Source organism: Tinamus guttatus, unplaced genomic scaffold (genome assembly GCF_059628265.1).
Source record: "Tinamus guttatus ecotype Peru unplaced genomic scaffold, ASM5962826v1 Tinamus_guttatus_pri_ptg000188l, whole genome shotgun sequence".
Lineage (NCBI taxonomy): Eukaryota > Metazoa > Chordata > Aves > Tinamiformes > Tinamidae > Tinamus > Tinamus guttatus.
Window position 1 is genome coordinate 1,264,344 of NW_028288722.1, and position 27,149 is coordinate 1,291,492.

Consider the following 27,149-nt stretch of genomic DNA (forward strand, 5'->3'; position numbering starts at 1 on the left):
GAACAAGGAACCCTCCAGAGCACGCAAAAAGTGAAAGACTTCAAGAGTAATGTGTATGTTGGTCCTTATAAGTAGCAGCTTTTACTTTATTTGTAAGCAAAGCGGTACTTAAATCCGCTTCCCACTATCATCAAGTACATTTTCATCATTCCTAAGGGAATAGATTTCCATTCAATCCAAAGTATTAATGTTAGCAAGAATATATGCAATAGCCAATGTTAGAAATGCTGCAGTTCTATGGATTTTTAGAGACTATCCTCATTTTTGACCTACCTTTTGAAGTCCTTTCTTCGGGGCATTCCCCCAGGAATTACAGGAGGAGCTGCTCTCTTGAGAGGCAGTATTATTCCACATATCTCCTTCTTCATCTTCCCACTGACTAGTACTGAGATTCACTTCATCCCCACCACTGCCCCAGCCTTCTTGCATAGATTTTGAAGCTGGAGGGAGTGGAGAGAGGGAGAAGAAAAGAAGATCACTCCACCTGCTGCAAATTTTACAGTAACATCCCTTTACTATGCCCTATACAAACATCTAAGTATTTTCAGGAGATTCAAAAATGAGCTTATTTGGCATTAAACTATAAGGACTCTTTCCTTGAAGCTATCAAAAAAGAAACATACTCTAAAACTGTCATAAAAGAAAAAAATTCTGTAACAGCAGGTTGTCTTTCTCCTGAACAAGTAAGATCGTTCAAATCTCCCGAGGAACAATACGACCACGCACCGATGACACAATTTTGCTTTCCACAAATCTCACCATTTTAGCTGCCATTTTCTTTCCAATGAGCAAAACTGAATTTCAAGGCTACCAGCTGTCAGAAGCAAACTCATCTGGACCTCAAAAGAACGAGGGCTGAAGCGGGCTAACAGGAACACTTTACACTAACTGATTTGCTTGAGGTGCTGCTGCTTGTTTTCTGCTCTGCTCAAAGGCTGTCCTAACACTTTTTAAGACCTCCCATCCCTCTCTTCAGGTTTTTGGGACTATGCAATTCTCTCTCAGTACCCTGTTTTGCAGAAGTGGAGCTTAAAGACCACCACAGGCAAAAGAAACTGCTAAAAACCACTGTAGCCTCCAAGGTAGTGGAAGAAGGAATGCTTTTATAACTTAGGAGTTTCAAAGCAACAGGTAGCTCAGGATGTTCCTGAACCTGTGAACAGTTTTAAGAGATGAAGAGGACATCCTCCACTTCCTTCACTTTCACAGAATAGTGAAGTTTTGACAAGTCATTCTCAGGTGTTTCTTCTCCCACCAAAATCACTATAATGAGCATAATTGAATCTCCTGGGCAAATTCACTGTATTTCTATTTTTAAATGTATTATCATGGGAGAGAATTTGGTATCTGGAATGTTAAAGTTTTGAGACAGCTTCTGGACAACAAAAAACACAGCCTTTGATTTAAATGCACATAAAACCAGAAGAAATCAATGCTTTGGGGGAACACAAGCAGCAGTAAAGGCCTGTACTCCTGTGTCGTTCCGCGGGGCGTCTCTCCGAGCGCGCTCACCTGGTTTGCACAGCGCTGGGGCAGCAGCTGGAGCGGTTGCTCTTCCGTAGGGCCCTGCCGGCTCGGCAGGATTCTCTCCCCACCCGGTCCCCGTGCTGGGGGGCTTCCCCCACGCCGAAGTGCCGTTGTCAACCGCAGCGGAGGGGGAGGACGGCTCTCCCCAGGAGGCTTCGCTCTTCGCGTGGACAGTAGGCATTTCGCCCCAGCCTGCTGAAACAAGGCAAAGTGCAAAGGTTTTTTTGTCCATCATTTGCTCTCAAAAGCCTTTTTCTTGAGCAAAGAGCAGCACAAAGATACGGATCATTTTTCAGCATCAGCAGGAGCAGGCAGGCTGCTGTGCAAGCACCAGGTCTCGTGGGAAGGTATCTGTGTTACCACCTTAAGTGGTCACGGTTTATATATGTTGAAGTTAGTCCCTAAACCTTTTATTAGTTTATGACTCATGGCTGAGCATGCTCCCTACACACACCTTCATGCTGAAGCTCCGCATTAGAATCCATATGGCTTTTCCAGCCCAACTGGATGTGAGTGCACTCAGAACCCAGAGCACAAATGAGGAATACACATAGGAGTCACTGTCATCCAACCGGGCATCACTTTAATTCATGAGAAGGTGTAAGCTACTCGAAAGGAATGTCTTTAGCCTGACTTGAATTTAATGAACTTAAATCCATAGGGCAGTGATTTTACTTCTGATGCTGAATATACCAAGCCCAGGCATGCGGCTTTTGAGCCATTAAGAGCAACATGGAGCGACACTGAAAAAGCTTAAACCAGATTTTAAATTACAGTTACTTCTGTTTTTTTTTCCTGCACACAGGGGTTCAGCATTTCTGTTGCACATGAACATTTGAGATATATATTTTTTTAAAGTCTTTCAAAAGATTTTTTTCTCCCCAAAACAATATGCAGCTAGGACACCTTCCTACCTTCATGGAAGACCTGTTCGTTTTAGCAGATTTTTCATAAGACAGATTTTGATCATACATGAAACTCCTTTTAAAGACCATATAAATGTATATTTATACACTGGACATAAAAACACACATAAGTATATGTACACAAAAATCCATATAAATGGATACATTTATACAAAGTATACATAAATAAATATTATACTTAAACAACATATTATATGAATTATTTAAATAACACACATATAAAAATAATGTAAGTAAATATATGTATAATATACAAATAACTTGTGTCTATTATAAATGGATATACACGTATGTATACATGTATATATAAAACAAGTCATACATAACAGCAAGAAAACAATTTTCTTATGATTACTTCATTTCTACACCAACAGATACCCAAGAACGTGGACAGCGACAAGGAATCACTTGAGCACATGGGCTAAGCAAGAGGGTTTCCTCAAGCTACGTGTTTATGTTCACTGGAAGTCGTTGCTGGACTTGCTGACTTCAACAGCAATTCTGCTACTGGAAGCTGCTGTCAACGTGCAGTCAATAACATTTTGGATACTACTTAGCCAACAGTGGAAGAAAAGCCTAAAATCCTTATTTAAGATTGTTCCTTGCATCTTTAAGAAAACTAAGTTAAGCAGCATTTTATTTGAATTTCTTTCTCACTACTCAGGAGACAGTTGTCAGACAACTGCATGGATTTATTTTAATTACACGGCATCTGAAAGGGATTAACTGCACACAAATGAAGCAAATAAGCAAAGCACGTCCGAAGGGCCGCCCCGGCGGCAAAGGCAGAGCGGGCAGAAGAGCAGCATTTCTCTGCATTCATGCAAACTCCACTGGAAACTATAAGCACCCATAAAATCAACCACAGAACACAATTCATATGCTGAATTGCTAAAGTGGGCCAGTTTGTGGAATTAAAAAAGGAATTGGACCATTCGTTCCTGTAAATTCAATAACATTGATTAAAGAGCACAGATGTGCAACGCCAGGTCATTTTTGCCTTAAGTGCAACGAGGAGTAAATATTATGGGATTAGAAATAATGAGATAGTCTTCGCTAAGATAATACTTGTAACTACAAACAAACAAACAAAATTCATTAAAATAAACATTTGGAAAAGAATCTTGACAGATTGAATTAAATTCAGGAAACTAGTTTATAAAAGCAGAAGGCTATTGCAGAATTTATATACTCCAAAAATTAACCTCTATGCAAATTCTAGCATATTTGTCAATTATGAATCTGTTTTTTCTGTCCAAGAGGCAACTTCTTTCTTAATGTTGTTATTTTTTTGCCATCTTTTTATGATTCTACACGACTGCTCCATTTTAGAAGCTTGAAGGGACGCACAAGGTCACACTTGCAAATGGATGTTGCAAAATGCTGCAGGTAGCAGGAAATTTATTTCCTTTGCATTCTGCTAACGAAGTCTTTTTAATATTTGTCCTTGATTTTCAGAATAACCTCGTAAGACTTTTCACACCCAGGTGAACTATCAGACAGCTCCGTGCAAAGAGCTTGCCCCAGGCTACGCGGTGCTTTCCAGTACCATACAGCTCACAACGAAGGAAGTTTGCAGACTATATTACAGAAGATCAAGTGAATGCAAGAAATTACTGTTAAAAGTTTCTTTATACCACTGTTTGGAAGGATAACAAGGATAATAATGTGATTTTTTTTTAATGTAGCTAGATTTTCCTGAGAAAAAGCTCCTTTTTTAAAAAGAGATCTGGATGAATGTTGTTTTTAAACAGAGTAAACTCTGTTAAAGGGTTCTTTGGCAGGAGAGTGAGCTTTTAATATGGACATTTTTAAACACTCAGAATTGCAAGAAACAAAAAGATCAGAGTGAGTAATAAATACGGACACATCGGCAGTTTGTCTTATAGAAAAAACAAAACAAAACATAATTAACGCTGGGCCCCAGCCAACAGGAAATCCTCAAGGGAAAGTAAAATGTTAGCTAAACTTTGGCAGGATACAGTTGTTTTCCCTCAAAATAACCCTATAGCCATTTGGATAACAGGAATTGTTTTCCTTGAAGTTGCTTGGTTTGTGATAAATAGCGGAAGCGTCTAACTACAACAGAGGCAAATTTCATACTAGGACCTTCTGTAGACGAAAAAGGATGAGATTCTGCAGCAAAATGAGATTACTTCCTCAATATTCACTAGTTGGTCTAAGAATAATGGAAATGAGCCATGAAAAGGTGCGCGGGGGGGAGGCTGCATGTTTCCAAGCGCCGCCCATGAGCCTTGACCTTTCATGTTGTCATTTTCCAAAGGGTTCCCGTCCCCGCAGCCCGGGAGCTGCTCCCAGCAGGAGCTGGCAGCTCTGCAGTCCGTACGCACGGAGCCGGCGTTCCGCAGGGCCGGCGCCCTCGAAGCGAAGGAGGGCAGAGCTCTGTGGAACCCCCAGGACTCCCTCGTTCCAGGGCTGAGCGCCCTCCACAGCACGTCAGGTTTTTCCAGAGGCATCCTAAGGGAGCTCCAAGCGGATCTTGTTTCCAATCCACTCTAACGCAATTCAATGAAAGTACTCTTGCATTCTTTGCTTCATGCAAATGACATATTATGAATGATATTTAAGTTGCCACCCAGATGATAGTACAAAATGATAAAAGAAAGAGAGGAGGACTTCAGAGCTTTCAGGATTTGGAGCTGTTTAAAATTTCAATTATTTACGCTCTAGGATCTCCAGAGACCTTAACTCTCACTATAAAAGTGCCATAGGTAAATCTACATTATCTTCTATCAGTTCCTTCTTTCAGAGGGACGGCTGGAATCCTGCCAGTCTCCACCTATCCCATATGAACAGGGGGATGACAGGGCCATTTCCGAGCACTTGGAGGACAGTCTGTGGCTCTCCAGGATCCAGCAATTTCTCTCTCTTGCTCATTCCCTACCTGTTAAACTTCTCCGTCCTCACTCTCCTGTATGAAATTTGGAAGAGTTAAGAGTGCTGCTAAGAATTATACACAAGTAATTTAGGTTAACATTTAATCTAAGTCAAAACCACTAGCTCTTTGCTTGTTTTCTCAAATAACTCTCCAGTGGTTTCGGAGGAAGTCCCTAAAACCAGACAGGAGTCCATTTATCACATTAGCTACCCACATTTTGTTTTTTTACAACACAAAAAGAAACTCCTTGGAGCATTTTCATCAAGTGTGTCCCAACATCTGCTTCCCATTACTGGCTTTTCATTTCTGTATGCAAGGAATTTTGAGAACTGCTGGGGACGGGTGACAACCTGAATAACAAGACTGTGACTTGCCCTCTCTTTCTAAACTGATGTAGTATAAACTTGAAACCCCACACGACCGCTGTTCCCTGGTGAACAGTTAACCGGGGCTACGCGGCGTCATGATAAAACATCGTTTTGCTTTGAGCATGTGTGTGCTGCCTTACAGCTGCACCACAGGCTTCCCTGCTAGCACAGCAGGAGAATCCAGCACTTGCTCCTCTTGATGTTCCCTGAATAAGGGCCAATGATAAAAGGGATTGGCAAGGCACATCGTCACCCCTGCGCGAAGTTCAACCGCCAACGTTAATGCCGTGTTCCCACAGCTGGAGCATCTTACACCACCACTCATCAGTGCGCTACAGTTCTGCCTTTCCTTACACATAATCATACCCTTTTCACACAACTACTGTGCAAGGAAAAGGACTGCTGTGCTACTATCTATTCCCAGAGGAAATTCCAGCGATTTTTAAATGCCAATTCTCAAATTGTGAAAGATTCCAAACACTAGATTTTCCTCTGCAAGGTGTTAAGATTATATGAGCAGCATGAACGATGCGGCCTTATCCGTGAACGGTTTTACAAGCACAAGCATAATCAGGCAAAAATCAGTTTAAAGCAAACAAACAGGCAAATACTTCAACGACAGCACAATTCAGAAACGTCAAGGAAGTTTAAGGGAAGGAAAGAGGGAAATTTAGTTTCAGGCAAATTAGAATTAGGCATCGAACATGTTGCACAGACCGCTCGCAAACTCCTTTCAAGTTCTCCTTTTGAATCTCATGTCACTGTATTAAAACACATACCCTCGACTGTTAAAAGACTGAGCCAAAGCAGGGAACACGAGACTATTTTTATACAGATGTTACAGTAAGCCTGAATTATTTCAGAACACTGGCAAGAGAATAAAAATGACAAAAATTAAGAAGTGAAAACAGATCCCACTTGGAGATAAGCACAATTAAAAAGGCTATATTTAGCCACGACCAAGTCAAAACAAAAACTTAGGAGACGGCATTGGATGGAAGGATTTCATACAGAATGGCAAGATGAGATTTCTTTTGAGAAGTCTGTGGGACGTCATGTAGAAAGGCCTTCCAGTAACTTCTGGTTAAAACTCTGCTCTCTTAATGCATTTGTTTTCTTTTTCTTCCTCCTTGGTTATCTACAACAGTACCTTGTTTTCAAAGGAAAAAAAATCCCATAGTTTCTATTCCTAAAAACCTGCAATTGGTACACCTGTTCACCCTGAGCAGTGACATCTTTAACCAATCTTCAACTCCATGAAAAACATAGAAATCTGGGATATTATCCATGTTTGTGACCCAAAGGCTGGAGAAAAATAATTTCTATAAAAGACAACAAACAGAAGACACAGAACAGCAACAGCCTAAACCCATGCAACTCTTAAAAAAAACTGTGTCTGTTGCCAAGAGATACGGTTTGTAGAAAAGAAACAGATGCAGAGTGTCTAAACAAGAACAAAGACTGAAAAAATAGAAGCAGAAGGCAAATAAAAGGAAAAAAGGGTTAACAAAATATGCAAACCCCGCAATGGTCGAATTTAAAGAAGCTGCTAAAACAAAGTATCGTCTCACTGTGAAGAAATAAATATAGACCAAGAATCTAAGAACCCGGCATTTTCTTAATCTGATTTTTTTTAAAGTTTTGCTTGCCTTCATTGTGCAGCCAGTAAAAAATCCTTGCAATTCTTCCTGGACTTTTAATTAGTTATTTTGAATACTTTGAATTAAGAAGATTAATAATTGTATGTCCAGTTCTATGGGCCTTGTTATAAGACAAGAAATTAATACTGCTTCAGTAGTAATGATTAAATTTCTGCAATTTTTTTTCTGCTGAGCTTGAGCAATACTGACTTCAAGTTTAAGAGGAGATCTTGACTTGGGTTTCCTGATGCTCTCTTTCCGCATATGGGTTAAATATAATTAAATCTCTCTCTTTTTTTTTTTTAACAGAATTCCACAAGCTTCTCAGTGGATTTCACAGCATGTCCTCCAGATCAGCAGGATTTCAATTGCTAAATGCACCAAGTGGGAACTTCCAAAGGAAGCATGGACTTTATTAATGCCAGCGAATGTAACACAATCAAATAATGTAAGTTCCCATGAGCGACAGCTGTTTGAAAAACTCAGAAAATTGTTATACGACAACCAGAGCGAACAAAGTGAATAAAGAAAAAATACCAAGCGGATGACATTCTGTTAAACATTGTCATTTGTTTTATGTATTCAAAAGTTGCTCTTCCCTATTCGAAAGTTACCTGTTTATTCCTCCAAAAAAAGGGGGGGGGGAGTGGGCAATAAGAAAACCAGATTTAAAATCTTTGAGTTTCACCTCTGTTTCAAAAGCAAATAGAACAATTTTCATATTTTCATACCTGGACCAAGCAGCGGGGAGCGGTTCGGCTGGGCACTTGACTGGTGCGATGGCTGCGGTTCAACCATGTTCGTGTTGATAATGGTGCTCGTGGTGGTGGTATTGGTTGTGGTACTGCTCTGGATTATAGGATTATTTCTATCCCACATGTTTACAGTCTTGTTGTTGTTGTAGTTCGGGTCGCCCCAAGCTGAGGTACCATCATCAATTTCCATCTTGCGGCGAATGGACGGAGGAGACGGCTCTTCCCAGCCAGTTGCCTCACAGTTCTCTTTTTGTTTGGCTGGCACTGGCCCCCCAACCCACCCCGACCCCGTCTGTTTGACAGAAGCAGCTCCTCCCCAGTTGCTCACATTGCTCTCCTGGGGTTTATTAGCCCAGTTTTGCTGGGGGCCTGGTTTTAGAGATTCCCCCCAACTTGTACCTGTATTAGCCTTGCTGTTTGTGCCATTTCCCCACCCACTGGTCCCAGACCTTGCGGAATCATTCCAACCAGACCCGGATCTATTGTCAGAATCCCATCCAGATCCATTCTTCTTCCCATCACCCAAATGTCCGGGAACAGATGATGAATCTGCCCAATCTCCACCACCCGAAGTCCAGCTTGGATTTGATTTCTGTCCATCTCCCCAGTTTTGAGATTTGGGCTTCTGAGGTTCACCCCAGGTGGGTGATTTGTCCTCCTGATTTGCGGTCCCACTCCAAGCGTGGCCGCTTTTGGCAGCAGCAGCATTAGTAACAGTAGTAGAGCTTGCTGACTCTCCCCATCCCCCTGGGCCATTTGGTGCTTTGTTGTTACTGTCTCCCCAACCTGTGTTTGTTGGAACAGCCGCAGGTGGAGAGTTGACCCACCCGGATACTGAAGAGGTATTTGTACTGTTCATGATGGACCCATCGTTCTTCCCCCCTGAGTTTGAAGATTGAGTAGCTGCACAACCCCAGGCCTCTGTTCCATTGTCATTCTTCCGTTCGGACCTTGGGGACTCTTCAAATTCCCAGGCAGTGTTTTGCTTTACAGGGGTCTGTCCCCACCCTGTATTGGACAGGACCCTGGGGTCAAGGTCATTTCTTGGCAACTGAACTTGCCCTTGGTCGATCATCCCTTTGTCTCTCCTCCTGCCTTCTCCAGCCCCCTCCCTCCCAGCGCTGCCTTCATTTTGGCTCCCACCGCTGTCGTTGCTTCCTTCGCTAGCTGCGGTGCCGGACGCTGCAGCTTTGGCCCAGGAGTTCATTTGTTCGTTGCCCTGCTGCACGGCAGGATTGGGACCGGGAACGCTAGAGCTATCCCACCCCGTTGATCCTTTCCCGCTGATGTCGCTAGTGGAATGCTGGTTTGAGGCCTTGCCCCACTCGCCGTTGACGCCGTTGCTGGCGTTGCGGCTGGGGTGGCCCCAAGCTCCAGAATGCATCCCCCCAACAGCACCGCTGCCACTGCCCCTTCCCCACGCCAGGACCCCAGGACCAGCGGGAGGCCCCGAATCCCACGCGCTTGCTCCATTTCCTTCCTTTTGCACAGCACTGCTGGATCCGTTTTGTTTAGCACTTAATGCTGAGTTCACAGTGTCTCCATTCCCCTGACTGAACCCAGAATTGCTGTTTCCTGTGGCAGGATTACCTGGGGACATCCCCCACACTGAACTGCCCATTCCTTCACCATTGCCCCCACTGACTTGAGAAACTGATGTTCCGTTAGCACCAGGAAGGCCTTGCAGGTGGGGCGGGATGATGGCCCCCATACCAACAGCCATCCCCCAGTTTGGCAGTCCATTTGTCTGCATTGCATTGATAGGGTTTGGTGAAGAGTTCATGGTGTTAGTGTTATTTGGTCCATCAGTGTTAAGGTTCTGAGGTTGTACGCTGAAAGACACATTCTGAGAAGTGGACGTTTGTGGTTCTGTGCTCTCTTGCGGCAGCAAGTTTCCCCAGGCACCTAAGGCGCCTGTCGGGTTCCCATTCTGGTTGCCCATGTTCTGACCTATGGCACTGACCGGACTGCAAATACTGGAAGGGTTGCCTGCTCCCACAGTTCCTTCATGTCCAAGTACAGGCCAGGCAGCTGGATTGGCATTAGGGTTAAGGTTAAGATTAATGCCAGCATTTGAGTTGGAAGCACCCCAGCAGTTTTGACTTCTACCATCTCCAAGCATGTTGTCCATCTTTCCATCCCCACCGCTGGCAGAGCAGTGAGCTAGGCCAGAGCTGGGGCCTGCAGCCACCCCCCACACTCTGGCCGCGTTGCCGTTGCCGTTTGCTCCACCAGCTCCAAGGGCACTCTGGTTAGAAGTGCTTTGGACGAGTGCTCCGTTGGCGCCATTATTGCCATTAGTTTTCTTTGTATGTCCAGTGAAGTTGCCTTGGGCACTCCCTGTAGCCATGCTACTGTTCTCTGAGCCACAGTTGGAGGCAGAGTCAGTGTCTGTAGTACATTCTGAGGCAGATTCAGTCTCAGCTCCTGTAATGGAAGGCCACGCTTCCTTGTCAGTCCTGTCTATTATCACTTTATCCCAGCTGCAGTTGCCGTCACTCCGGAAAGTGGGCTGCTGTCCCCAGTGGGAATTTTCATAATGGTCTCCCAATCCACTGTGACTGAGATCTGAAAGGATCCAACAAGGTTAAAAATGAGTCCACTGCTCCAAGCACCATGAAAAAAAAAAAACCCTAGCAAGGACTATCGTAGACTATTGTACCACTCAAAGTTAAACTCAGAATTATGTTAACAGAAGTGTGGATTGCATTTCTTGAAGTGAAACAGCAGATTTCTTTGCTACCATAAAACACCATGCTCATATTTATGTTTCTTATTCTGTCCAAACTCTCAATTAAAATGAAAGCATTTGGGTTTAGGGCAGACTAATAAAAATGTTTTGCATTTCTGGATACATCAGTAAAAGAATAAACAGATAATATATATGGATAGCAATTATACAATTGACAGGAAAAACCTAAAGAGCAAAGTCGAAAAAGATGCTCTAGGAGATCTTGAGGAGACTCTTGTCATTTATTTTGGCACGATCAATTCTCATTCTTCAAAGAACCACCATAAAAGAGTATCTAACAAAAAGTCTGAACTGTCCACCAGTCATTGCTTATAACAACACAGGCACAGCCCCATCACCACATACTTCATTTAGGTTTTTCTCAAACCTTTCTGTACACAGACAACTACTGACAGTCGGCTTATCTATTCTGTGTCAATTATGCATTTAAAAAAACATTCGTTTAACTTGCTTCTTGGCAGAGAACATAAACTTTCCTAAATAAGTCCGTTTTGCCAGGCAGTTGAACTCTTAAAAGTGTTCAAGTCCCCCTGCAAATCCTTTAACCTGCACGTACAGTCCAGTTTTTTTCCCAAACCAAAGAAAATAAACGTTACCTTGTGAAGATACTCGGAATGCAGGGTTTTCATAGTACTTCCCACACCTTTAAATAACTATGCTCACCCAAAAATTTAACCCAGAGCTCTTCAACGTCTACTTGCTTGCTAGAGTACGGAATTTAATAAACTGCAAGATGAGGCAATTTCAAGCTCACTTCGGGTTATGAATCTGAAGCTTTTATTTATACGCTGATTGCTCTGTACAAGAGAGTTTGAGTACAAATTGCTTCATTTTCTTCCCAAAGAACCTTTATTGCAAATTGTTCAGTGAGGTCCTAGGGATACTGACTAACGGCAACCTGCAGCACGGTTCTTCTAACTTTCTAACTGGTTTTCTGAATAACGGAGAAACCGTGCCTGAACGGTACGTTATGAATTCTGAATATCAATTATTTTTACTTGCTGTAACCCTGCAATAACACAACTTCTTTTTTTTTATGCTCTATTATTCTAGATTAGATTTGAATACGAAATGCAAGAACTATTTTGTGGGCAATTGGTATACCAGCCTCCTCAACGAGCTGTTAATAGCAGATGCCTAATATATATTAATGTAACTCGCTCTTCCTTAATGGCCTCCAGATAAAAGCATTCCAATACCTGGAAAAATTTATTCTAAGAATAAAAAGAGCTTCCTCTCTCAAACCCAGCCCAGTTATTCACACATTTCACTTGTAGCTTTTCAAGCATTTAGTAGACAAGACCGATTACTCAAGTTGCCTAATGAAGATCAGCAATGAGGAAAGAACACTCTAAAGCAGGACAGTCTCTATCGCCATTCTTTGCTTTTTTCTTTTTAAATCCTTAGGTGTTGTAGTTGTTCAAATGTCCTAACGCTCTGACTAAACCTTCAATCTCAGTACTTCCCTAAACTTTTATTTTTGAAGATGCCTCTACGGGACAGTCTAAGACAGGCTCGCCAGCTTAGGATGGACCAGAAGGAGACAGCAGAATTTTTCCATGAGAGAGACCTTCAAGTATGTCAGTATCTAAGAGCTCCAGCTCTCATCCTCACAAATGCAACTTCCACCAATGCATTCAAGGATATTTTTGGAAGAGAGAAAACTGCTGTATAGAAGAATTTGCATTTAAAAACTCATAATATAGACAGGAATGCTATGGAATGCTCATGTCACATGAGCCAGGAAGAAACTGAAAGCTCATCTATTAATTCAGAAGTATTTTTAGAGCAGAGTTCCTGAAAGTCAAACTGAATTTCAGCTAAGTACTACATCGAAATTTATGATTAGAGGGAAGAAGTGTTCCACAGAAAGAACAAAATAATTGAGGCTTTTATGGCAGATCCAAAGAGAAAATATAATATGAGAGGAGCCAGATTTACCTGGCTTTTCTCCTATGCACAGTGGCTGGAAAGGAAGAAAGCATCATATTATTCCCAGACAAAACTGAATGGGGACATTGCAGGTCTGCAACGGTGCCAGAGATGAAGGAGGAGGCTGAAAACTTATCTCATAATCCAGGTTTGCTATGCAGGTGCTAAACAGAGACCAGAATCTTAGGTAAGACACGCAACATGAAAGAAAGCCAGTGAAATGACTTAAAAAGGGTTGACAGGGTCAGAAAAAATGAGCCAAGCAGCATTTTCAGCAGAGTAAAAATAACAAAGGAAGAAAGGGGCAGCAGGCGAGGCCAGAAGATAAGAAGCTGAGGTAACCAAGGAATCAGATAAGAGGAGTTATGTGAGATTTTTTTCCAACACTGTGGGCGGTGAGATTCAGCAGTACATTTCAGACTGCCAGAAAGATTTAGAAGTGGCTTGAAATGTATAGGTCCAATAAAAAAAACCTCTTGTCAAAGCTGCCATGGCGGGTCCGCGAGCGCCCGGCAGAAGGAGGCTGCTGCCCAAGGCAAGCGAGAGCGTCTGCGAGGGCCGGCCTGCCAAGAAGGATCAAGGCCCCGCGCAACGCGGCACCTCGGCGCCCGCGACGGGAAGACCCGCAACACGGGATGGGAAGAAGCTGCTTCAATCTTTTTTTTTTTTTCCTTCTTTTTATTAACAGAAGTGATTGTGAAAGTCCTACTCAAAGATGAAATCGCTTGAAGGGAGAAGGTAAAGAAAAGGGGAGGATATGGAAAAAGTTGGTGACTAAACAGAGCTGTGGAAGATTCCTGAGAGTTACGAAGCAAAATGATTCATCAAGTGAGATACTAGGATTCTGAGGGATGGAGAAATAAGGGAAAAAAAAAAAGAAAAAAAAAACCCACGAGAGGAATTCTTTTGAAGGGGTTACAGATCAACAGATACTGCCAGGTATCATTGGTGCAGTTGCTTTTACTGAGATTCATATACACCCACTATCAATAACCACTGACTGATCTCAAAGCAGCCGCCTTGATAAGGGCTCACAGAAATCTGTTATACGACATAAGATAGGGAATCGTCACGGTACCTGTCCTGGACATTCCCCATTCCGCGGCCTGCTCAGTGTCATCAGGCTGAGCTCGCACAAGTAATACACTAAAAAAAAAAAAAAAAAAGGAAAAAAAAAGCCCAAACAATCTGGCAAAAATCTAAATCCAAATCCAAATCCTTCCGGTATAACACGAACAGCAGTAGGATTATCTGCTACAACACAAATAAAAGGGGAAAAAAAGAAAGAAAGGAATGCACTCAGACAAAGATGGTTTCTTGGAGATTTAAGGCAGATGCTGTTCCAAAAGCTACTTCAGTTACCAGCTTTCTAAACTGTCTGGCTTCAGCTTCTGGACTACATCAGTGAGTCTCAAAAATGCCTGGGAAAACCTGAGGGTGGTTCCCACGTAGCTGAGGACCTGCCGGAGCAGACGACTCGCAAGAGCTCTTTAGAAGCAGCAACTTTCTTCTAGTCTCAGCCTGCAGGACTTGATTCGTTTTTCGGAGAGACACAGTCACTGCGCAGTGCCCGAACGTCACTGGCCAGCTCCAACACCAGGACGCTGCTGCCATAAACCCAGCAGTAACAGGACAACCGAGAGGCAAATGAAGAGAGTGGAAAAGAATGCACAAAATAAACACACAAGCTACAAAAATCCGTGACTTCAGTCCTGGAGAAAAATAACAGTTTGAGTACAGACCCCGGAGAGAGTAATTTTTATATTCCTGCCTCTGGAAGCAAATAAACAAGAGACATTTTTCCATTTTCTCTACTTCCCTTCTCCTTGAGAATAAATAACTAAACAGTAGCTCAGAGTACTACTTAATCCATGAGGATTTAAAATATACAGGCAAACTAATGAAAAGGAAAAATCTTTTTAATGATTAAATCTAAGGAAATTTTCCCTCTCCTTTTTTTTAAAAAAAGTAGAAATTCCCTCCAACATTCTAAGAAACTAAGTCTTCATAAAAATTGCCAATATTTTCTTCTGTTTTATTTTCAAAGCTGTTCAACTGAAATGGGGAAGCCATTAAAAATATTAGTTCTTGAGAACTGGTTCCCCTTTCACTGCAGGCTGTCAGGAGCATTTCTAGCTTTCCTCCAGGAACAGAATGAAGATTTTGAGCAACACATCAGGCACAAGAACCACAAGTATTTTATATTAGCAGGTCTTAGTACTGGTGAGTCACAAATGTGAAACCGACTTTTAAAGTAGCATTTTGTGTTAGAAAAGCTGAAATGTGCATCTTTCATAAAATAATGCTCCTTTGATGAGCAAAATTTCTTCAGCAGTTGTGAAGGAAAAATTAATCTAATACTAACATTTAAGCATAAACACCCAACTTCTGTCAAATTGCAACAGAACTGATACCTGAAAAATGCACAGCCTGGATCAGCATTAGCAATAAGAGTTATTTATAATATCCTTAGTAGGGAGAGGGAAGATTACTGGTATTACTAAGTATTGTACTCAATACGCTTTGCAAACTTTGATTCAGTGCTTACTAAAAATAGAAACCATTTCTGCCTGCGCTCCGTAATTAGTATGAATAATTAGTTGTAAAAACAGTTTAATGTTGACATAGATTACAAGCATAAGCTGCGAGAGTGAAATGTGAGAAACGCTTGTATGGGTTTCTTTGAAATAATTATTGAAACAATACTTTGCCAGAACAAGCTGTTTATCTGAAACGTAGATCCACCTCTGAAAATGTGTTTGAGAGGAGAATTTCTTTTCATTTTTATTCAGCTGAGTTAAAAATAAGTGCGTCTTCCCAACTCCAATTACTGTAATTAGTTTGAACTGTGCACAGTGAAATTAGGCATCCTCAGCTGTAATGCAACATTCAGCTGATTTACGAACCAAAGCATGGAGAGGGTGTGAAATGGCAAAGCCTGACATAAATATTTAATGAGAACCATGTTATTAATAAAGTTGTGTTTATCCCTTTTTAAATCAAATCTAATAGAGACTTCCTTCCTTGCCCCCCTCCCCCAATACTAATTTTATTTTGCAATTCATTTTAGTCAGCATAAAAGCAATGAGATTCATTGGCTCGATTTGTCCTGCCGAAATGACACATTACAGACTGTCTTGTCTTTAGCTTTGACAAGCACAAGAGAGAAATATCCTGGAGGCTGGGGACAGCCCTGGGCGGGGGGTTTAATTATCATGCAAAGTTTAAGGGTTCCGAGCAGGTAAGCTCAACAGAAAGGCGTGTTAGTACCTCCCCCCTGCAAAAAGAAATAATTTTCACTTCAAAAAATTAGCCAAGCTTCAAAACAGACTACACATGACTTTTTTAATTCTCAATTAAACGGGAACTGCCAGAAGCAGTTGAAGTGCTAGAGCAAATATAGTTTATAAAAATCAACAAGATGCAAGCATCAATTCCGAGAAACAAAATACAGCAAAGTAGCAAATCTGTGAGTGACAGTGCTAATATTTAAGGGTACCAGGCACATTTAGATATATCCATATACAGTCTAAAGCTCAGGACCAATTTGAAAACTGCCATCGATTGGAAGTAACTTAGGAAGCCAACTTACAGCAAGTCTCATTTTATGAAATCTTGGAAAGCAGATGTAACGTGGGAAGACAGAAATGGAAGCACTGAATAAAACAGCTTTATTTATTCCAAGACTAAGCCATCGCTAAGTGCCCAAGTGGGAAAGGCTGTTACCCCGCTTTAATTTGCTGCACTACGACATTAAAACGTAGCTCATTTCCTCTGATGCTGGAACCCTTTAAACGCATTAGCAAAACAAGCACAAATAAAACAACAGCTTTCACAATTAGTAGGGATTCCTCTGAACGCTACCTCTACAAAGCAGAAACAGCAGGAGAAAATGCCAGACAATTTCATCTTTCTGCTCAGTGCAACATATCTCTAGCAAGCAGCTCGCTGCGAAGACGCCATTTTATCAAACCTGAAACGCAGCCAAAAAGCTCAGGACGCTGCGCTGCTGCTCTGCCTCTGAAATGTTATGTAATAAATTGATTTAACAGAAGCAGATGCTATTTTCTCAGGCTTAGGGTTACTTTTTTCCTTCCCTTTTCTCTCTTTACCTCCTCTCCTCCTCCTTTGGCTCTGAAAAAAAAGGGCTGTCGGGTAATAAAATACCTGCAGGAAGGAGCCGCCCCACCATCCTAGGAGACGCTACATTGCGTGCAGAGCTGCTGCTACTGCTGCTGCCTCTGCGCTCTCCAGGGCTCTCGGCTTCAACATGTCGGCCGTGCACAGCGCAAGCCTCATCCTGTCGAGCTGCCAAGAAAAAGCGCTCCGTGCAGGCGTGCGCCCGCACAACCTGCGCGCTCGGCCGGGCCTCGGCCGCGCTGGCTATGGAAATGCCCTTGGCGCGCGCGCCCGCCTCCCCCGGCCCCTCGCGGCGCGCCCCAGCGCCAGGTTAAGGTATCAGCGCAGTGGGATTTTTTTAAGCTTTGATTATCTAATTGCGGCTGACACTAAACCGATCTGCCTTCCTCCCTCTCTGAACTCCCGCGACTGTCACGGACCATTTTCGCCGCGGGACCCGGCGGCAATTAGCGGCGCGGCCGCTTTTCCGCCTGCGTCTTGAAAGTCAGCCAAGCGAGCGGGGCGCGCGGTGCTGCCGGCGCGGCCGCCCCCGCCGCGGCCTCCCCTGCCCGCGTCGCCGCCGCGGCCTCGCGTCCCCGCCTCGCGCTGAGGCGGCGGCGCAGGAGCCCCGGGGCGCCGAGCGTGGCCCCCGGGGGCCACCACAGGTTGTTACCTTGAGGACATCAGGACAGCATGAAGAGAAGCGGGGCAGGGTGTGTGGGAAAAACAAGCTCGATGTTTTCAGGAGGTGCCTGACACTTATTTTGATGATGACCTACACTGAGACCTTGCATCAAGGCATATACAAAAACGTTAAAATATATCCACTCCCAGGATTTCTCACATACCCCTTCACAATAATCTGGTGTTTCCTTCCTCCTCCTGCTATCTGTCCCATACATACTAATTGCACGTTTGCCTGTTGTGATTCCGCTCAGGTGGACTTCCCGCCTGAGACTTTTTCCCAGGATTGCACCTAACTTTGCCCACGTTTCCAGAACTGCTGCCACCAAAGCAGCACCCTTGAAAATAGCAAGTTTCTTTGTGAGGACACTTATTTTCTGCTTCTTTGCAGTAACCTCTCATGACTGGATGGCTACAATTTCATTTTAAAAACAACAGCAGAATGAAAATAATAACAAATCCATCCTTTTCCTTGCTTCTGCTCCACTCACACAAATCTTTCAATGGCAATCCTGAATCAAGTTTGACATTCAATTCTGCAAACTGTTTCATGTCGGAATACTGTTGTGATTATATTGCACTGATATCAATTATACACGGCTGAAATTTTCATTACCTAAAATTATGCCACAAGACAACTTCTGACATTTCCACATTTCTTGAAGCTTTGTTGCCAACAGAGCAAACTTTTTCTGCAGCCTATTTCATCATATGGATGCAGGTGTTCATAAGTGGTACCTAATCCGGTGACCTATGTTCACCAGACCAGGACATGTAAGAAAACACAGAACAGATTCCAAAGGCTGGGGGCAAAACAAAGCAGTTTCTACTCCAGCGGCTGCTGCAATGCCTGGCAGGGCCTTTTGTGAGCTCCATCTTCTAACAACTTCTACAGAGGGTGAGTCTGATAGGATTTGAAAATGCCATTTTCAAAAGCTACAGAAAGAAATCAAAGATCTCCTCTTCCAGGTATTGATGTGTCTCTAGCTACCCTACCTCCGTACAGTGAAGGACATAAAAGAGGGAATTCAAGATGTTCTGCAGACCTTTCGCCTGACCTGAGCAACCAGTCCTGGCACGTGTTTAGGGACGTTTGCTCAACCTGTCAGGGAAGTCCCCCTGCAACAGGGGCTTCACATAGTACTGGAGTGCTCCCTCTCATTTAAATACTTTTGGTATGGGCACAATTTTCCTAAGGCCTTATTTTCATCTCTCCTCTTCATATTTAAGTCTAGCGCTCCTATTTTGATACATCATAGGCATACAAAACACGCAATTCTCGTCTTTGTAGCAGTCTTTTAGGTATGCCTTTTAGGCATTTACAGCTCAAGAGTCTTCTCTAGTGTTAGGATTTTTCGGGAACATTTATTGGATTTTATCATCATTATTTGGTATTGTAAGTCTGTCTTCCAGTTGCCTTGCAATCTTTTCTAGCTTGGTATCATTCAAAAAATTTAATGCAAGATGCACTTTATAGCCAAATGACTGACGTCAGCATTAAAGAGTACAACTGCACAATCTCACCTGAAACGTTCCCATTTTGCCAGCAAAGGACTGAGAGTCAGCTGGGTCACAGACCAAGCGAAAATGCATTTAAGGCCCTGTTGATGGCATCTAACAACAGGCCTCCCCGTTGATCAAACCAATTCTCTTGGTCTTGCTCGTTATTTAATGGACTCAAGAAACAGTTGCCTTTCTGTTCTTTATTTTTTATTTTAATAACTAGAACTTATTTAAGACTTGCTTCGTGTAGTACCAGACCTACCAATTTCTTGAGTTGTATGAAATGCCTCCCTTTCTCAGGACGACACACTCATGCCTACTCCTGTTGACCCTGACTCTCCACTAGCAGAGACAGGAACTGCTATTTCGTCTTTTCACATCTTTGGGTCAGGGAATTTTGCACGCTTAGGAGCTTGCCGGCCTGTTTGCCTCCTGGCCTTTTTTCCCCAGCAAACACCTGGGCCATTTATTTATCTGGCTGCCACTAAATCACAGCCTTCTCCGGCAGAACCACAGAGAGAATACAGACCTACCAATTCCAAAGGACATACAATTGTCATTAAGTCATGCTGCTTTTGCACAGCCATTCTCTCTGAAAATCAGGACAGAGAAAATACAAAGACATCTCAGTTATTTATCCCTCCACAAATTTCTCTTTTTTCCATCTACCAGTGAAAAATTCTAATCGCTGTCAAATAGATTTGGAGAAGCAGATTTATTTTTCACGCTCTGCTGCCTGATGTCAGATAACACACACAATGCAGAGAAATTCATTCCCAGGATTAGTTTGATTTTTTTAAAAAAACACTCACTTTTCATTCATAATGTTCACATTTGTGCTCCATAGAGGTTGCCACTTCTCTATGTTCAAAACACTGGGTGGAATTTTTCAAGTTTTTCAGTGGTCAAAAATATCTTTATTAGTCAAGACTTACTTCCCAAATACTTTCCTCACTAGAATATTATTTCAAAAAATGTGGATTGCCTAGGAGCATATGCCAGTATCTGCCTGGCTCTCATCTCTACATGCAATTTAATTTCTTCCTTGCAACCATGCTTTCTCAGTTCCTTTTGTCTAAACATCTATCTGTCCTAGTGACTTTGATAACTTTGATTTCTGGGGATCAGGCTGAACAACAACTGCTACCAAATTCTAGGAAGTCCTGCAGAAAAAAAAAAGAAGAGAAAAACATAACTGTCATCCATGTAAGCTCTGGTGGTATTGAACATCCTCAGTGAGATTCAATAAGACTACCAGCAGAAAGGCTAATCAAAACACAACTATTTTATTTTATACTAATGGTGTAACATCAAATTTGATCCTGCTGGCAGGAGAGCTTTCACTTAGCCACATTGTAGAAAAGTTGTCTACGTGGTAAGATGTAGCTTGAACTGTTACACAAACTACTGTCAAGCAATGCAACGAGTGAAAACTCTTGGGAGTTTTATGGCAGAGGTTCCTATATATAGTTATCTGACTCCCGCAGAAGTAGTAGAAATAGCCAGTTCTGTAGTTAAGTCACCAACATGTAAGTAAGCTCCCTCAGTCAGGAACAACAGTCATTAAATAATAATGCATGTCTTCAGGGCATTAGGTAATACCCACACAGCTACAGCAGAGAGAACCTGCTTTAAAACAGGTCACTGTTGTAATTTTATCTTATTATCTTATTCCTCTTGTAGACCCCTATTTTAACTAAAAAAAAAGGCAGAACTGAATAAAAAAAAATAAAAAAAACCTATTTATATTTTTTGCATCCTTCTAGAGAAAAATACAAACGTATTCAACATGTCCTGTACAAAAGTATTCCTTTGCAGCATAGCTATGCAACAACTCCTGAAAGCCTAGGTTTATAAAATATTTTAAAATCCAGAATCCTTCTCCATTTATATTACTGCTCATCATGAATATTGCTTTACATCTCTCCCTTCGAAGTTTTTCCACCTTTCTAACAGAATACGAGATATTAGAAGTGACTTGGATTAGTGATTTTGATGTAATGGTGATTAGCACTGATTCCCATTTCAGAAACAAACAAAACAGTTCTTTCATATGCATAAAATGAACATATACCATCTGACCACAAAGCAGTGGGAAAAACTGCTACATATAGAAAATCTGCAATGTAAACAAATATACTATCTTTCTATTCTCTATTTTATACTTAAATCTAAAGCTCTATTTTACACTTAAATAGTGCTTAACATTGTAATCATTACAGGTAAAAGAGCGGCTATATGAAGGACCCAAAAGAAAAGTGAAATGCAATTACTGCAGGGTTGTTTTCTGCAACTTTCTGACTCAAAGATATTCTGATAGGGGAATTACACAATATAAGCATAAGGTTCATAGGAACAGATAAAGTTCAGCTAATAATCCCCCAGAAGCAGTTTTCAGCATCTTCTCTGGAGATCTTCCAAACCCGCTTGGACGCAGTCCTGTGCCACGTGCTCTAGGTGACCCTGCGTGTGCAGGGGGTTGGACTAGGTGATCTCTAGAGGTCCCTTCCAACCTTAAGGAATCTGTGCTTCTATTCATGATTCTCTGATTTCAGGTGCTTTTTTAAGAGTTAATCTTCACGGAAAGCAGGCCAGCCCGTATTCCCAACGCGCCTCCCGCAGGGCTGGCTGCGCAGGCCTCGCCTCGGCCCGCGCGGCGCGGGAGACGCGGAACTGCCCGTTCCAACAGGCCTCGGCGAGCACGAATGTCACTACGACTTTGTTACACCTGATGAAATACCTGTTTGCCGAAGTTGTTCTGCATTTTCCAACTGTGTTAGATGGTTTTGGAAGAGATTACCTCTCCTTGTAAACTTGTCTCCCAGTTTGTCCTTTCAAGCACAGAAAACTGCTCTATTTCTGCGAGGCAGAACGCAGTGGAAGGGTAGGAAGCAGGAAGGAACATAACATGGGATGGTTTAAACACTAAGCTTTCCTTATTCTTGCTTCCCAGAAAACGCTCCCAAACAAAGCTAATATTAACGTGCTTATGATAGGAGCTGCAAGCATTCTACACATTGATACTCTGCAACTTTTTACTGTCCACACTTGCTTCGAAACGCACGTGACAGGCCACAACCACGCAGACACAAATAACAGCCAATGAAATCTTGAAACATGAAATCAAACTTCCCGCTTCATAGAAAAAGAGAAAAGAAGTTCAGCACGCAGCCCAGCACCAGCCCACAGCGGGAAAACAACAGGGCTCTGTCGCTGCTACAGAATTCCCACTTCCCAGAACACAACACGCACAGCACTCCAGCAGGGTCACTCTTCCACAATGATTCTGTGTTCTATAGTATTCTAACTGCTCTATGGATTATTTGCATTCCTTTCTTCTAGGCTTTGGAAAAATATGTTACAGAGCCACAGTGCCACAAAATATTCTACTCGCCATAGAAAAAACGTGCAGAAGTTCCCTGCTACCTCCATGCAGGACACGGGACATTTCTTTAGAGTTGATGGACATTGGTTTCTCATTGCTGAATGGCAGAAAAGCAAAAGGTATCTTCAAGAAAATCTTATTACTACTTCTGATCTTTGTTCTTAAAAATCCTCAAATGCACAGTGGTTGCCTGGAGATTACTAGACAAACTTTATACATTGTAAAGAAACAAAGGAGAAAACAGTACTTCTTATTTTTGTTCTCCCGTGGAACTTTCCAGAAATTAAAATTCTTGCAGATCACATGGCAAAAGAAACATTCCTGTAATGCCTGGCTTCAAGAAGGCAAGTTAACTATTTGCCACATAGATTGGTGCTAGTTGAGAAAACGCAGAATGAATTGGGAATACCGATGGGCTTTGTGTGTCGAGGTAGCTCGACTGGAGTGTTGGCTAATGACAGTCCCACACAAAGTGCTCTGAAGTAGTAATTTTATGATAGTTACCAATAAATGACTGTTTTGAAGACAAAAAGACAGAAACAAACAAAAAATAATTCACTCTCTAATCTACTTCACTGATATCTCCAAATAATAAATAAATCATGAGAAAAGTGCATAAGGTGTCATTAATTCTTACTGCTGCTCATCATGTGTCCAAAGGATTTATATATGGATACTTGCTTGGACAAAACCCAGTATAGGTCCAACAAACTCATGTATTTTCAAAATACACTATTTTATATGAACATACATGAATGGAAGAGAATTAGAATGTATTTCAGAGAAATATTCAGCCAGGCTGCTTAAAATGGGGGGTCTGAAATGTGTTTAAATTCATGTGGTACCTAGTGAGCCTCCAATTTACTCTTGATTTAGCTTTCAAGATACACATATGGATCAAATTGTTCAATTATATCATTCCTTCCCTTCACTTCCCTGGAGAACTTTTACCTCCAACAGCTTTTTAGTAAATGAAACATGCAGAGAGCTGGAGCTACATATTGAAAGGAATATAGTCCTTAATGGCAATAAAATGAGGAAGCAGGAAAGTTTCCTTCTGGCAAAGTATTGCTCACTCAGAATGCTCATTTAAAAATAAAAAATCTGTATTTTCATAGTCACAAAAATATGAACTAGTTTGAACTAAATTTCATCAAAAATTCATAGCTTAAGTGCTGGAGGGGTTCAGGACTTTGAATCTACACATCTCCGGAGAGGTAACACACTGCTCTGTGGAAAGAAACTGAGGTGCGGGGTGAGGACACCACGTGCCTGTGAGCCACATCTGCTCCTATCACTACAGAGGGATCTAAAAAAAGAAGAAAAAGACTCTTAGGTGCCCTTGGAGGATAGAAATTCTCTCCGAGGTTACTTAAAGCACAACAGTTCAAAAAGCTTTGGCCTTCCCTGGATACTCTTCTTACTTCCTTGCTCTTTATGCTCATCGAGGTGAAGAGCAGGCCAGTAGGAGAGATCAATTTTGAGAAGATTGCCAACACATGTATTTCACGGCTGCAGAGGTCCCTGAGGAGCGAGCGAGGCCACGCTCCTTGCTGGCAGCCAGGTGCGCAGTGCTGTGGTTATGCAGCCAGCTAGGTATCTTATTTTTCTCCTTTAACTGCTCTTACCTAGCAAAGGAGCTGCTCCACCTGCTGGAAATAGAAGCAAATGAGCTCTGCTATTCAGCGGCATCTTTCTACGAGGAAGATACAACTACCCTTGCATAAACAAGAACCTGACTAGTTTGACCTTGCACAGGAATCACAGCCTGATTTTTTTAAAAAAAAAAAACCAAAGCCTTCGCAAATGCTTTTATAGCAAATTAAATGTGGCTTGTCTTGTTGTGCACAGTATGCATCACACTACAAAGCCAAGATGCTGCTACACGGCTCCCACTTTTAGTAGCCTCTACTATATTCTGAGTTTTTCTGACTGTTACAGAGAAGCAGCATCTATCCAGCCAGGGGTGAACAAGACTATATATACCATTCATTAACTAGATTAATCTCCACTATAAAAATATACAAGATCTCTATCACAGAGAGCAAATGAGAGGAGAGCTGCTTATTTGCTCATCATCAGCAAACGAATTCTTACAGAAGGGAGCTGAGACACCGATTTCCCCCATGGGCTATTCCCAAAAGCCAACAGGCCTTTTTCCTATTTTAAAAAAGCCTAGGATACAGAACTACTCTTCCCAAAATACTATTTTCCAAACCTGAGGAAAGCAGCTGGGAGCATGAGCACGTACAGGTACAGAAGCATCCCGGCACCACGTAAGCAGCGTTCACATTCCTGATTTATAAACAGTTTTACACAAAACACTCTTCAAAGAGCACTGACGTTGCCAAGGAAAGACCAGCAAAGACTTGGCAAAACCCAAACCAGTGCCGTTTCTCTGAGAATGATGACAGAAATAAGTGGCATTGCCGAGGGTGCTAAAGCAACAGAAACCAGGGCCGGGCCTGGGGCTTACCCGTGGGGGTCTTGCTGGGGTGCTGCTGTCCGCCGGCTCCCGGCTGCGGAGGAGGACTGGCCCCTTGCGCGGGGCTGGCGCCGGCGAGCGTCCCCGCGGGCAGCGGCTGCCCCCGCTTTAGGAGCTGCTTCTGTTCCTGCTGGCGGAAGCGCGGAGGCACCTCTCGGGGCAGGTAGCGCGAGGCCGGCGGCTGCTGCCCGCTCGCGGGTGCCCGCTTGCCATTGCTGCTGCTGGCAATAGTGCTGGTGGAAGGACTGGTACCGCTACCGGCAGCTTGGGGCTGGCTTAAACTGGTCTTAATAGGTTCTGGCACTGGGGAAGACAAAAGCAAAAAAAAAGGTTAAAATTAGCTTTTATGAGCGATAGTTTTAAAGGCTTTTTCTTCCTCATCTCCCCAAAGTCTGTTTGAAGCAGAAATATGCTCAACAGTGAATCTCAGAGCTGGTTTATAATGCATATAGCCTCCCAAAGCATTTTATTTAACAACTTTGAAGCCTATGGCTAAGCTCATTCATCTCATAGTGCTGCGACCTCGTAGTGATGTCTCTTCTGCGCGGGACACGGCTGAGGAAGGCCACGCACTCAGCTGCTCCCATGAGCCCAGGGGTCTTCTCTGGAAGCGGCCAAGGACTCCTGCCTTCACGGGCACTTTCCCCCCTTCCCGTGATCCCCTCAGCCAGCAGCACGTCCTAGGAGAGGCGCTGGAGAAGCTGCTAACCAGATCGCGGGGCTGCCCAGGCATTAAAGAGGGCAAGGGAGAAAACCCAAGGTCCCGCTGACGCACGGATACACAACTAAGTCCACACAGAGCTGCAAGTGGTAACCGTTCCCCTACCGTGGTTTGTTACAAATATAATCGTGTCCAGGTGGCTTATATTGAACATGATTTAGGAAAGCACAGCTCTAAGAAGGAAAATGGAACACTGGTTTCCTATTAAATCTATGACAAAGTGAATGAAAACGCTTCTTAGATGCTTTCAGTTCCAGCATTCCTAGGACTTCTTGGGTCATAGCCAAAGCAAGATGCCTAACAACACTTACCCAGGAACATGCTGAGAAATTAATTACTGTACAGAACAGTGATTTAAATGGAAAAGGAGTATGTTTTGGGGGAAAAAGGCTTTATGTAATGAATAGTTATAAAGAACGATTTCTAATAAACAACAGTTTTCTTCAGTCCATCTTTACCCAATCTGTAGATTTAGGTATCTGTGCATATAATGTGTACATATACTGACGCCCAAGTTTGTTCCATATATTGGGTTTTTAATGCTCTCAGGTAACCTACTCAACACATTATTTTGAAGGACGATAAAAGAGAGCTTTCAAAAAGTTATAATTAAAATTCTGGCCATAGTTAGTTCCTTTGAAAGGAAAGGGTGAATGACCCTGCACATCTCTTCTACCATGACAAGTCCATCATTTCAGGTTTTTGTTAAATAGTGTCTTACAAAAAGAGTCAAGTTTTTTTTCTATCACAAGAATCATTACAGCATTTTTGAAAAGTTAAATAATACTGTTTCTCTGCAAAACATTTCTCATTTTTAAACAGATACTGAAATGTAGCAACCAAAGAAAGTAAACCACATTTCAATTTCATATTAAAGGTACATATTTGCAAAAACATTAAAAAAGTGGAGTTGGGGACGAAAATAGACTAGACACTTACTGATTCATGCTTCACAAATGACTAGAGGAAAAATATTTTTCATCTGCAATAAGAAGCATCGACTGAAGCTGCAAAAGGATTCAAACATGTTCAATACAAACTTTGTTTTTGTCATTACAGCAATATTTTGAATAATAAAAAAGATTTGGTCTTTGAAAGAGAGGTACAAATTCCCATTATATGCTGAGCACGTACTTTCCGGGTACCAACCAGGTCACTGTTTCGCAGAAATATACTCCCATAAACGTTCCTTTAGTTCTTAATACATGCATTGCATGTACACAGGGGAGAGGCGTTTGTGAGCAGAGTTGACACTGCACAGAAATAAATACGACACAGCTATTTGTACGCCAGCACTTCAACGCAAGACCAACGTGTACTTCTCTTAAATCTTTCCAGTGTAAAACTCTTCAACACATTAAATGCTTTCCTAACTGCTCCTTTCCATAGCTTTAGCCTCTTCTTTACTAGCTGGAAGAAATACCATGTCCAATAAACATCAGATAAGTTAACA

General features: G+C 42.4%; 1 protein-coding gene across 6 annotated transcripts in view; it reads right to left on the minus strand.

The window, feature by feature from the left end:
* Window positions 1–27,149, minus strand: part of TNRC6C (trinucleotide repeat containing adaptor 6C) — an 89,489-nt gene that overhangs the window by 24,807 nt on the left and 37,533 nt on the right. For 5 of the 6 annotated variants that reach the window (XM_088523438.1, XM_088523437.1, XM_088523435.1 and 2 more), the window contains exons 4-7: window positions 24,967–25,278; window positions 8,092–10,683; window positions 1,513–1,722; window positions 274–440 (exon numbers count right to left, since the gene is read on the minus strand). In XM_088523438.1, coding sequence (XP_088379564.1) covers window positions 274–440; window positions 1,513–1,722; window positions 8,092–10,683; window positions 24,967–25,278 — 3,281 coding nt within the window. The remainder of the gene's footprint in view (window positions 1–273; window positions 441–1,512; window positions 1,723–8,091; window positions 10,684–24,966; window positions 25,279–27,149) is intronic. The other variant, XM_088523434.1, reaches the window with a different exon arrangement.